The sequence below is a fragment of the Apteryx mantelli genome, chromosome 6, assembly GCF_036417845.1.
Source record: "Apteryx mantelli isolate bAptMan1 chromosome 6, bAptMan1.hap1, whole genome shotgun sequence".
Lineage (NCBI taxonomy): Eukaryota > Metazoa > Chordata > Aves > Apterygiformes > Apterygidae > Apteryx > Apteryx mantelli.
This window is the reverse complement of record NC_089983.1, coordinates 39,876,270-39,888,902: the sequence shown is the minus strand read 5'-3', so window position 1 is coordinate 39,888,902 and position 12,633 is coordinate 39,876,270. Positions and strand designations below refer to the sequence as shown.

Genomic DNA, 12,633 nt, shown 5'->3' with positions numbered 1-12,633 from the left:
TGCTGTTTTCCCAACGTTAGCTACCTTTCAGTCCTCCCCGAACCACTGTCAAATTAGGTGGCATTTGTAGTGTTCTTGGAAAGTTGACACATTGTTTCAGATTGGGCGTGGAAGCAAGTTCCAAAACCTTTGCATTGAGATACTTCTCCCTTTGATTAAAATAAGGAGCTCTAGTTTGAATACCCTCCACAGATCACTTCCATGGAAACATTGCAAGGTAGGAGAGGCATGTGCCCCTCTTTCAACAGACGTGTACTTGCATGCTTCCTTTATATCTCCCGATCTGTCAGTGCCATTCTTCTGAGATAACAAAAGGTTGAAAAATGATCAGGAGAATCATTAAACAGGTTCTTCAGTCTTTTCCCCCACTTTTTTAAAGGTTTGTAAGAATACAATGGCAGAAAGAAGCTAAAGGACTAATATAGGTGAGAGCCTACTCCGGTTTGAGTTAGTGTTCCCAGAGTACTCGGGTTGATTTTTCCATCCAAACAGCCCCTGTGGCTTTTACCTATGGAAGTCAATTAATATACTGAAACACACTTTAAATTTTGTTTTATTTTAACTTGCTCATCATACACATAAAAAGGCAGTAGCTTTTATGAATCCTGTCTACTTCCCCCCACGTGCACACACACATGCGCACATACATACACAAACACGCGTACACTTTTTGTTGCTTTTAATAGGAAAACTGCACTGACAAAACTAATTTTCTTGACTTAAGAGGCGGTGCAATGAATAGATGCAGTAGAAGAACCCAGATTTAGGCTAACTATGAAATTAAGTACATTTTCTGCACGGTTATTTAAAAATTTCAATATAATATATGAAAAACATTTCATAACATGTATTTAAATTCATTTTAAATAACCAGTCAGTGTTTCATTAGTACTATATTGTTACAGAACAGAATTTTTATAATTGTCTGTATCTGTGACTTACTGGAGCTATAACGTACCAATCTGATAAACGTATGAATGTGCTTGTCCTTCAGAGTGAATGCACGAGATTTTGTTGGCTCAAGATTTCGGCCTTGCTGAGTTTTGATGCAGCAGAATAAAAATTATTTAAATAGATCTTACAGTGTTTGCTACTGTTGCAGAGAAATTGTTATTTTGATTATTCTGACTCTCCCTTTCTCATCACTATCATTATCATAAACTCCCCAAACATCCTAATTAAGTAAAATGCAGATGTGTTTTCCCCAGCAGACTTTTTTTTTTTTTTTTAATAACAAGGGATTTAACTTTTATTTAAGGTTACTTAAACTCTTCTTTATAGTTTTGTTTCCAGTTAAGTAAAACTTTTGGAAATGTAACTTGCTTACCAATTTTCTTATTCTCTTGCCAGAGATAATAGGGGTTTTGCTGTTGAGTTTTGGGGTTTGGGGTTTTTTGTTTGTTCTTTTTTTGGTCAAAAAGAGAAAACCTGTGATGAGCTTTATTGAATGAGGTAGATACAGTGGAAATCTTTTTCATTTAAGTTTTTTCAAATTCATATGAAAATAGCTGCTTTGATACCAAAGCAATTGAGTGTGGAAAGTTGAATTTGTCAAGGAACTGCTCCAGCCTGTTTATTGAGCGAGCAATATTCTGTTGAGTGAAAAATTTGAACAGAGAGAAAAATAATACTATTCTTTTGCTTGTATGGCTTTGAGATTTTGTTTTTTAAAAACAATTTGTCTCCGAGACTATGGAGATTATGCAGATAATTTGTATGACTATCCTGGATAGGTTTTAACACTTTTTAACAAACATTTTAAATTGTGATTGAAACAAGAATATAACGTTTCATTTTTCCTTTAAAATATAATTATCCATGGTTCTGTGCCCAGAGGTGGTTTGGTTACTTTGCCTCCTTTCCACCAGACGGACAAAGTAAACAGTAGCATATAAAGTGACTCAGCTGTGGATAGGGAAGCTCTAAGCTGGTTTTCCATGAGCTGCTTTTGTCTCTGTCCTGTTGAAATGTCTTCTAATTTAATGAGACACAGGTTGTACTGGGCTGTGTTTGGAAATGTAAACTAAAAGCCTATTGGATAGTTTTGTAGAAATTAGCATGGTTTACCTGAAATATTTACATTTTCTGCATTAAACAGATTTTTTTTTTTTTTTTTAGTAAATAAGACATCTTTAGAGGGTAGTGTGAGAACAAATTTTACTCTTTTTAAAATAGATCCTTACAATAAATGAGGACGGATCACTTGGTCTGAAAACCCACAAATCTCATGTTTGTGAGCATTGCAATGCTGCCTTTAGAACCAACTACCATTTACAGAGACATGTCTTCATTCATACAGGTACTGCTTGACTTCAAATTGTCTTTTCTACTATATAAAGATTTGTTTTCTTATGTTAAAAATGTTTTCAGCTCTATGCGAATTTCAGTTTTAAGAGCGTAGCTAACTTGGCATCTAAGCTTAGAGATTCCATGCACCAAAGTGTCAAAAGAATACCAGAAAAAAAATCAACATATGTTTAATAAACTGAAAACCTAACTGTTTACAAGGTTTCTTTTCTTTCTTTATCAGAAAGTAATGGGTTGACTTGTAGCCTAAGTGCCAAAATTGACCCCTTTGTAAAATGTGCTCCAGCTGCTTATTTGCCTGATGAGGTATCTCTCTGGTTCGGAGAAGTGAAAAAGGTACTTACCATTATAATAGCTTGCCAGTATCCTGAATGCAGTCTTATGCCAGCATCGTGATTGATCTTGTTCATGAGGAAATTACAGCCATTTCAGATCACTCTTCCGTGCTAGTATTAATATGACTCATAGGATCATGGAAAGAATTCTGCAGTTCATATACTTAGTAAGGCTAATGTTTTTTGGTATTAGAATATTTTTGGAATTCGCTCAGATGCTGGGTTTTTTATAGGCATTTTTATATTCCTCAAAAGTAGTTATCAGAAACAACAGTGTGTAGTTATTAACTTATGGATGTGGAATTATATTGTTCAAGGTGAAAAACCATTTCAGTGCAGTCAGTGCGACATGCGTTTCATTCAGAAGTACCTGCTACAGAGGCATGAGAAGATTCATACTGGTGAGTATAGTGCCTTGAGTATCTTTACTAGCGTGCTTAAGAACTGTTTCCCCACTCAGGCAAGGTTTCCGATAATAAGTATGCAGCCTAAAATCCTGCTGTAGTTTGTTTTGACTTAACATATGTTATAAAACTTTTAAAATTAAGTTAGCTTTGTGCTTTTTGACTTGCTCCACTTTTCTTTGGCTGTAAAGTGAGTATAAACTCTAGTAAGCAAATTTGAAAATAGTATTCTAAAAATAACCCAAGTAGCAAATCCTGAAGTTTGTGTGTTCGTAAAAGTCCAAGTTTGTTAAGCAGTTGTATCTTTTGTTGTATCAAATTAATTTGGACAATTGGGACTTCCAAATCACATCTCAATAGATTTTTTTATTTCTTTTGGAATTTGATGGAAAAGTGCCAGGACTAAAATGGCCAAAATGCCTAATCCCAAAGGTATTAGTATCAGCATTACTTTTCACTCTTTTTTGAAAGGTTTAATTCAGAACTGTTCTAAAAATAAGAGCCTTAGTTTGAAAATATGCAATATAGGTCAAATAAGGCCCAAAGTTTTAAGCCAAAGAGAGTTAAAGTTTATATGTACTTGTTTATTTTTTATCTTGTTGCACTGCACAAAACCACATTCTTTAACAGGTTTGGCTTCATTGGGTTTTTGGCATTTTGGTGCATGGCCTTTCAATCCCTCTGTAAATATTTTGTAATATGGTCCTTTTGGACTAGATGCCAATTTCTCAGCCTGTTTTGCAGAAAAGCAGAGCTGGTGAATGTGCACAGTGTTTCTTGTCTGTAGCATTTAAATGGATATGAAAGCTACTAACACGCAGTGCAGTGTGTGCATGTGTAAGAGTTGAGAGGGAAAAAAACCTCGGCAAAATGAATTTTCAGAGCAGTGTACAGGGAGTTGCATGCACAAATGCCCTGTTGTTTATGGGGTTTTTGTATCCTAGGTTGCCATGAGTCCAGACTAAGTAGGTTTCCTTCAGCCAGCCAGCCACAGAAGAGTCCTCCATTCTTCTGTCCAATGTCTTTGTTCTGTTCCTAGTCTTTCCTCTGGCTCTGAATTGGTGAACCATGCTGCCTTCACTTTGTGCAGATATTATTCTTGAAAAGAATGCTCACTCGATCTCTTTCTTCTGTCTATTCCCCCCCCCCAAAAAAAAAGGCAAAAATTTAAGCATGGTCTTTTTTTTTTTTTTTTTCATTTTTTCAGAAGATTTTTTTTCTGAGGATTATTCCCTGTACGTGGCTTTGAAAATGAGAGTCTGGGCAATGTAGTTAATTAACGCTTGACTGCAAATATTATATAAATTGATTTAATTATCTTTTAAAATTCGACTTCTAGCTCTAATGAGAATTCTGCTGTGTTGATTGTAAGCTTTGGAGGGAGGGTTTGGTGGTGGGGGGGAGGTTGTTCTTTTTTTTTCTTTTTTTCTGCCAGCTTTTACCTATACCAATCTTTGTTTAGCAGAGAAAAAGCTGCCATTTAACAAATTAACCATATTATTATCTGACTTCTTAGATAACTATCTTCTCCTCCTTTTCTCAGCATCCTGCTGGTTTAGTATAGTTTGTTTATTTCTTAGAAAACTGAAAATGGTGATTGTGTTTAAACTGTTGAATTATGGGTGTTTCCTAGATGACAACTATATAAACGCTTAGGAGAGAGCATGTAAGACCCAACTTCCAGCAGTTTAATTATCACTTTATTGAGCCAGTTTCCCATGGACTGCCATCTTGCACTTTTAGTGAGGTTGTGGTTATTGTATATATATGACTTGTTCTGAAAAAAACTAAAAGCATTGATCTTAAAAAAAAATTTTTTTTGAAGTTCATTTAGTAAGTAAGTATTTGACTAGTGCTGAATTTGATTTCTTGGCCCAGTTACAGTATAGTTAATTGGCATTTTACTTACCCTTCTGTACTTTCACTGCTATATGATAATATTCACGAGTGGGCCTTTATTGGCTGTATAGTGTTAAACTGTTGTTCAGAGTTGCATAATTGAACCCATCCAAAACAGCTGAAATTTCAGGTTGCTTCTCTGACCGGGAGGTGAGCAGTGGGTCTGTATTTTTAACTCTGGCGAGAGGGAAGGAGAGCTCGCTTCAGAGTCTTCACACTCTGAGAAATTTTCATTACAAATACTTTTTTTTTCTTTTGCTTTTTTATCTCTCTAAATGACCATTTTGGCCCCACCTTTTTTTACAGTGTTCAAAACATTGATGAAGAACAGGATGTTTCCTCCTCTTTTTAAGATCTTTATCAGTTTTTCAAGTTCAGTATTTTAGGACCATCGAAAATAGTGGTAACAGTCAGAGGCCGTGTTTTATGCCTGTGACAAGCCCTGAACTTACAGGTGCTGTAGCTTGTTCCAATATGATTTGAATTCTGTTCTCTGAACCATTCCCTCAAATGAAATGTTATGAGGGAAGTAGGAAGCCATCAATGAACAGCCTTATCCTATGTAAATAATTAAATAGTTGCATCTAAAAGCAGACATTGCATTAATACAAAATTCACTTACTAGAAACAATTTTATATACGGGGGGTAGCAGTGATAGGACCATGCTGCTAAATTTGTCATTAATGATACAGAAAATTGCCATTTCAGATAGGAGGAAGAGTCATCGGTAGATTAATATTTTCAATATTTTGAGTTTCCTAGGCTCCTGAAGAGAATAAAACCACATGTGTTTTTCAAATATGTCTACTTTTTTTTTTGTTGAGAGATGTTTCTGTACTCCTTCCCCACTCATGCATTCATGTGTCATCTCCTGATTCTGTAACCCACCCCATTTTGCATTTTAAACACAAAAAATGAAATTATAATAAGAAAATAAAGCAACATTGGGGCTAACAATTCAAGTGCCTTATTATTCAGTCATGCTGCTTTTTTATTGCCTTCTTTTGTATTTTATCGTTTGTATTTTGTCTGTTCAGATTTTTAAACTGTCCCAGAGGTTAACTTTTATAATTGTTAGGGCCTTTGTACACATTGTATTTGTAGCAATAAATAGTACTAATGCTCAGTTTTAATAGATTTCCTATATAGACACAAAACATACTCAAAATGTCTTAAGAATATTCTCCTTCAGGCTGTTTTGATAAACAATGCTTATAATTACTGTATTTTTCAGTTTTGCCTTTTTTCACATCTGATTCTTTCCTACTCACTAACTTATTTCAGAAAAATATGTCTTGGACACTTCCTACATTAGTAAAAGGTTATTATTAATGATCTCCTCCATTTGCAATATGTCCTGTTTTAAGAGTACAACAAAATTTCAGAAGGCATCTGAAGTTTCAGGCTTCTTCTAGGAAGAAGGCATTATGGGAAGTGTATCTTCATACTAATTTTTAATCTTTTTCTAATATTATGTTCGTTATGAAGATTAAAGCAAGAATTAAGTATAGTATCAGTTTCACAAAGTGTTTCTTAATCTTACTTGCAGAGTATTCTGGAATTCTTCTGAAAAGTAGCATTTTCCGTGTTGTAGTGATTAATTCGAGGGCAGTGTCCCCAAACGGATTACTTTGCTTCCTGTTGCGACATGGTAGCAATGCTTTCATGTGTACTCTCAAAGTCTCCAAAATACCTGTCACAATCTGATCCTTTTCCACACTGTTTGGAAGCCATTTCAAAGTGGTGCATGGTCTGGCACAGACACATAAGCTGCTGCTGCCAGAGTTATGTATCTGCCATCTTTATCATTGCTGGTGGTAATACTCTACAAAGAAAAAAATGAAAACCTCTGCTTGACCCTATTGAAACTTTGAAAAGAGAAACAGGCAGATGGTAGAGTCTTCTGCCGGTAAATAGCCAGCTTAAGTAGAACGATATTGAGGGCTCTATGACCGTTCATGTACAAAAATGGGTATAAGGCTGAAGGTAAGTGTATCAGTGAAGCATTTTGTATTCTAGCCTTCCTGGGGTAGCAGAGGGCTCCTGAATAAGACTGAGCTGTCTTTTTTGCTTCTCTGACTTGGTTTGGGTTCTGGTAAGACTCAGGATAGTCTTCATCCCAAACTACTGTTTGGTTTTCTAAGAAAGGTTTAAGAGAGTGGGAAAGCAAACTTCCAGACAACATAAGGAAAATCGTTTGAAGGGGACATATAAAGGAAGCGCCAAGTGGAATAGTGGAACAAAGGAAAAGAAAGCAGTAAGTAGAAAGGATTAAAAAGTAGTCTTTGGGAATGGAATGGTTTGGTGTATAAAACTAGAACAAAGATGACCTAAAACTCTTACCTCATCTTCTTTAGAAGCAAAGATAGGGATATGAATTTGATTCAGAAAGTCTCCACAGACTTGGTATAAATAAACACCATAGTAGTAAGTGTGCCTGATAAATGAAGAGAACATGAAAAGAAGAATGAAACTGGAGTTAGAAAGGTGGGAAATAGGCCAGAGAGGAGGATTTGATTATAGTCAGTACAAGAGATGATGAAATGATAGTTAAGTGTTATCTATAGCTAAGTGCTAAAAACCCCAAGATTTTATGCTGGTTTTTAATAAGTAAGAAATGGCAAAGGTTAGTCCTAGACTAAATGTGAACCTTTAGAAAAAGGACTACTGATGGATCAAAGAGATCTTAGGAGAGAAGATCATTTGGTTTAGGAGAGGATAAATTGGAGACGACAATAAGTTGTCCAAGAAGGGATTGGTTGAGAAGCCATGTGGAGAGGTAAGAATTAATAATTGGAAATAGGGCATAGGCTTAGACAGAGAGAGATTTAGAAGTTACTTGAAATTAAGATGGTCAAAACTTTGAGTATTAATGATCTGACTAGGAGCAAATGTGCAGGTGATGTAGGTATTTTCCATTCCAGTTTCTATAAATACTAACATCTTACTTGAAGGTGTAGACATATCAACCCTATTTCTACTTGGAGAGGATATGGCTAAATGTCACTATTCTAAATAGAGAATATACATCTTAGTAAATCAAATAATTTGAAGAATAAAAGAATATTATGTCTCAGAAACTACCTCAGAAAAAAAGGGAAATAGAGAAATAGAGAAAAATAATCTGCCTATTTCTGGAGACAAAAGATAGATGTTTTCTATCCCCCAAATCAGAGCAATACAGTGTCTAGAACAAAGAGGATGTTGACAGATGCTATCAAAAGAATTCAAAATCTCTACATCAACTCAAAAGATTGTATAATAATATTAAGAGGTAGGATTACTGTTGTTCAGGATGAGTTCTGTAGAATAACAGTGAACTTTTGTAACAGCAAAACTAACTTTTCAGACACTTAGAATTTTTAGGGTTCATCAGAGAAACCTAGAAAATAAAAATATCAGAGGGAAAAAGAATTCAATTTGCCTGGATCAATTTAGCTACAGAAATTTGTTGTTTTCAGCTTAATTTTTCTAATAAGAACAATTCAGGATTTCCAACCAAAATAATAAGATTTTTCAGAGCGGTTACTTCAGTTCTGCATACAGATATCAGGAAAGGAAAAAAAAATTACACAGAACCCTACAAATATCTTAAATTGAAAGCTTGAAAATACATAATTCTTTTCTAGAAAGAATGGGATTGTGTTATCTAAGTCGATGAGAGAATTAAGGTGTTTTTATAAAATCTTCTGTCATAAAAGAATATGTAGCAACAGTTTAGGAAGGATACCTATCTGTCTTTGTAGTTCTTCATTTTTTAGGTTAAAGACACGTAACTGTACCCACATTAGAAAAAAGGAGAGAGAATTTAGTTTCTTAAAGCTTTTTTGGTATAAATGCCATTTTTCTGCTTTTATGATTATTTTGAAGCATCAGACAACTGAGCCCTGGGAAAATTGTGACATGAGTAAGCCCTATGTTGTTTTTTCAGTAGCGACAGACTAAATCCTCTTCTTTATTGTTTCTAATAGAGACTGTAATATTTTACCTGATAATTGCGTGGAAATTTTTTTTGTTTGAGAATTTATTTTGTTTAGATTAATATTGATACATGTTTTTTATCAGGTGAGAAGCCATTTCGTTGTGATGAATGTGGTATGAGGTTTATTCAGAAGTATCACATGGAAAGGCACAAAAGAACTCACAGTGGAGAGAAGCCTTACCAGTGCGAATATTGTTTGCAGGTAACAGGATTTCTTGAAACCTTTCATATAGAACACCTTTCAATTCTTGAGTAGTACACATGGGAATTTCTCCAGATGTTGTAGTCATGTGCATGCATATAAACTTTCAAAAGAATATGTTTTTTCTGTTACGGTAGGTTATCTTGGTGCACAGGTGGAGCAGAGTCACAACTGTCTCTACTTGATTTTATAGTTTTTTCTTTGATGCTTCAAACAACACTGTGTTGTCTGACATTTCATTAGAAGTGGGTAAAGTGAATGAACTGCCAAGTAAATTTGTTAGAATCAAGAGCTTCTTTTTCAACTGCTAATATATTTATTTTTCTCTAATAAAAAATCTTCTGCAGTATTTCTCCAGGACTGATCGTGTGCTGAAACATAAACGCATGTGCCATGAGAACCGTGACAAGAAACCGAACAGAAGTGCCACCAAAGTTGGCTTTTTGCCATCAGAGGAAGATTCTGGTTTCTCTACGCCTATGAAAGACAGCTCCTTGCCAAAGAAGAAAAGGCAGAAAACAGAGAAAACAAAATCTGTGGATAAGGAAAGTACAGATAAGTCAGAACAGAAGAAGGACAAAAATGACTATTTGCCTTTGTACTCTGCTAGTACTAAAGTAAAAGATGAATATATGGTAGCAGAATATGCTGTTGAGATGCCACATTCTTCTGTCAGTGGGACGCACTTAGAAGAAGCAAATTCTGGAGAAATACACCCACCTAAGCTGGTTCTCAAAAAAGTTAACAGCAAGAGGAGTCTGAAGCAGCCACTTGAGCAAAGTCAAACCATTTCACCTTTATCTACGTATGAAGACAACAAGGTTTCAAAGTATGCTTTTGATCTTGTGGATAAGCAAGGTTTACTGGACTCTGAAGGTAATGCTGACATCGATCAAGTGGATACATTACAGGAAGGGCCCAGTAAACCAGTACACAGCAGCACTAATTATGATGATGCAATGCAGTTTTTAAAGAAAAAGAGGTATCTACAAGCAGCTAGTAATAACAGTAGAGAATATGCCTTGAATGTAAGTACCATAGCATCTCAACCTTCGGTAACACAGGCAGCGGTGGCAAGTGTCATTGATGAAACTGCCACAGCATCAATATTAGACACACAGGCATTGAATGTTGAAATTAAAGGTAACCATGACAAAAATGTCATTCCAGATGAGGTACTGCAAACTCTGTTAGATCATTATTCACACAAGGCTAATGGACAACATGAAATATCTTTCAGTGTGGCTGACACTGAGGTGACCTCCAGTATATCAATCAATTCTTCTGAAGTATCTGAGGTCACCCAATCTGAGACAGTTGGAACAAGCTCTCAAGCTTCCTCATCAGATAAAGCTAGTATGTTACAAGAATATTCAAAGTTTTTACAACAAGCTTTGGACAGAACTAGCCAAAATGATGCCTATTTGAACAACCCAAGCCTTAATTTTGTGACTGATAACCAGACTCTTACAACCCAGCCAGCATTTCCTTCCATAGAGAAACAGGTCTACACATCTATACCGGTCAATAGCTTTCGATCGGGAATGAACTCTCCATTAAGAACAACTCCAGACAAGTCTCATTTTGGACTAATGGTTGGTGAATCGCAGCACCCTTTTCCCTTTTCAGGTGATGAGGCAAATCATTCTTCCTCCTCCTCTACACAAGACTTTTTGGATCAAGTAACTTCTCAGAAGAAGGCAGAGGCACAGCCTGTTCATCAAGCATATCAAATTAGCTCCTTTGAGCAGCCCTTCAGAGCTCAGTACCATGGGGCAAGAGCTGGAATATCATCTCAGTTTAGCACTGCCAATGGACAGGTGAACCTTCGGGGACCAGGGACAAGTGCTGAATTCCCAGAATTTCCCTTGGTGAATGTAAATGACAGTAGAGCTGGGATGACTTCTTCACCTGATGCCACAACGGGCCAGACTTTTGGCTAAGAAATCTTTGTAAATAATACTGGCACTTTAGAACACATTTGTCAAAACGGGGTTGCTCTATATAAGATGGAGTTCTGTACAGCTTTTAAGAGCGATATGTTAAAACAAAAGTAAGCTGATATTAGCAAGACCAATAACTGCTTTTTTTTTTTTTTTTTGGTTAGTCACCAGTCATTGAACTGCCTGATGTTGTTGCCCCTATCAAAGGCAGTTTATTATTCACTTGTTTGAATACAGAAACTATTTTACCTTCTATGAAATTTAAAATAAACAAAATCCCCAGGTAAGACTTTCCCCCATGATTGTTTCCTAACTGGTTTCCTTGTATGCTTTGGGAGGACAGTTATTGTCTGATATTATTCATATTGTCATTTCTAAGCTTGTCAGCATACTCATTGCTCTTCAGCAGGGAATCAACACGTACTAAACAGAGTAAATTATAAGTTTCAAGGTCAAGCAATTATAGCTTTAAAAGATGGCATTTTCTAGAAGAAGATCCTTTCTTGCCTCTGTCAAAAATAATTTTAGACCATTTGCCCTTTATTTTTGCTTTGCATTACATTGAGTTGTGTTTGGAGGAAAAAATAAATTCTGATAGACTAACTCTACTATTTAAAAGCCTAATTAATTTAAAATATTTTAAACACTTTTTTTTAGCAAAATACCTAACTGCTAATGCCTTTACTTCATTCCTGAAGTAATGTGTATTTCTTTGTACAGCTGAATCTAGATGTAACTTTTTAATGACTTTTTCATATGCAGATATCAAGATTTTGAAGTTTTAGTTGAAATACTCTGTAGATGACATTCCCAATTACATAATGCTTACACAAACTGTGTATTCCAAGATTTAAAAGCTTAATTGTACCTTACCCTACATATTCATAATGATTAACATAGAGCACTTAGTCTATTTGATAGTTTTTGATTTCTCAAAAAATAAAGCTATTTTAGATTTTTAGGTTTGATATGGTTGCATCATTGTCATCTCATACAGCTCCAATTATTTTAATATAAATTGAGATTGGATATTCTTAGCTTCTGTGAAAATTGTTTTAATTCTCTGTCTAGACTTTTGACAATTCAGATAATTAAATTTACTGAGGTATCCCAGAAAGTTGAAGAAGTGGGCATTCAAATTGCATATCTTTTTAGTGTTTTCATAGTGAAATTCGCTACCATTTTACCAACTGAAACTGTTGAATAATGCTAGTGAACAGACTTTCTTTTTGAGCATAGATGAGTGATCAGAAGCTTTCATTGCATTTCACAATATAAATAAACTGCAAACTTTATCCCTGTACCATGAATATGTTTTTTTGAATAGTACTTTGTCTTGAAGTATACAGTATGGTACGATAAGTAGTTCTGTGTGCATTTTTAAGGTTGTAAGATTTGAGTAGCATAACTATTGTGTAGTTTAAGTTAACAATTTACAGATTTTTGAACTGTATGTTCTATTGCACCTTCCCTAAAGGGACACTGTCTGGTAGTTTAAGGCAGTTTAAGCCTAACATAGGCTGATTAACCAGGGAAACACACGCGCACACACACACACAC

General features: G+C 35.3%; 1 protein-coding gene across 3 annotated transcripts in view; it reads left to right on the top strand.

Annotated features, from left to right (window-relative positions):
• ZNF148 (zinc finger protein 148) overlaps positions 1–12,368 on the top strand; it is a 36,118-nt gene extending 23,750 nt beyond the window's left edge. For all 3 annotated transcript variants that reach the window (XM_067299327.1, XM_067299328.1, XM_013959749.2), the window contains 4 exons: positions 2,176–2,299; positions 2,960–3,043; positions 9,012–9,130; positions 9,478–12,368. In XM_067299327.1, coding sequence (XP_067155428.1) covers positions 2,176–2,299; positions 2,960–3,043; positions 9,012–9,130; positions 9,478–11,073 — 1,923 coding nt within the window. In that variant the 3' untranslated portion in view covers positions 11,074–12,368. The remainder of the gene's footprint in view (positions 1–2,175; positions 2,300–2,959; positions 3,044–9,011; positions 9,131–9,477) is intronic.
• The last annotated feature ends 265 nt before the right edge of the window (positions 12,369–12,633 follow it).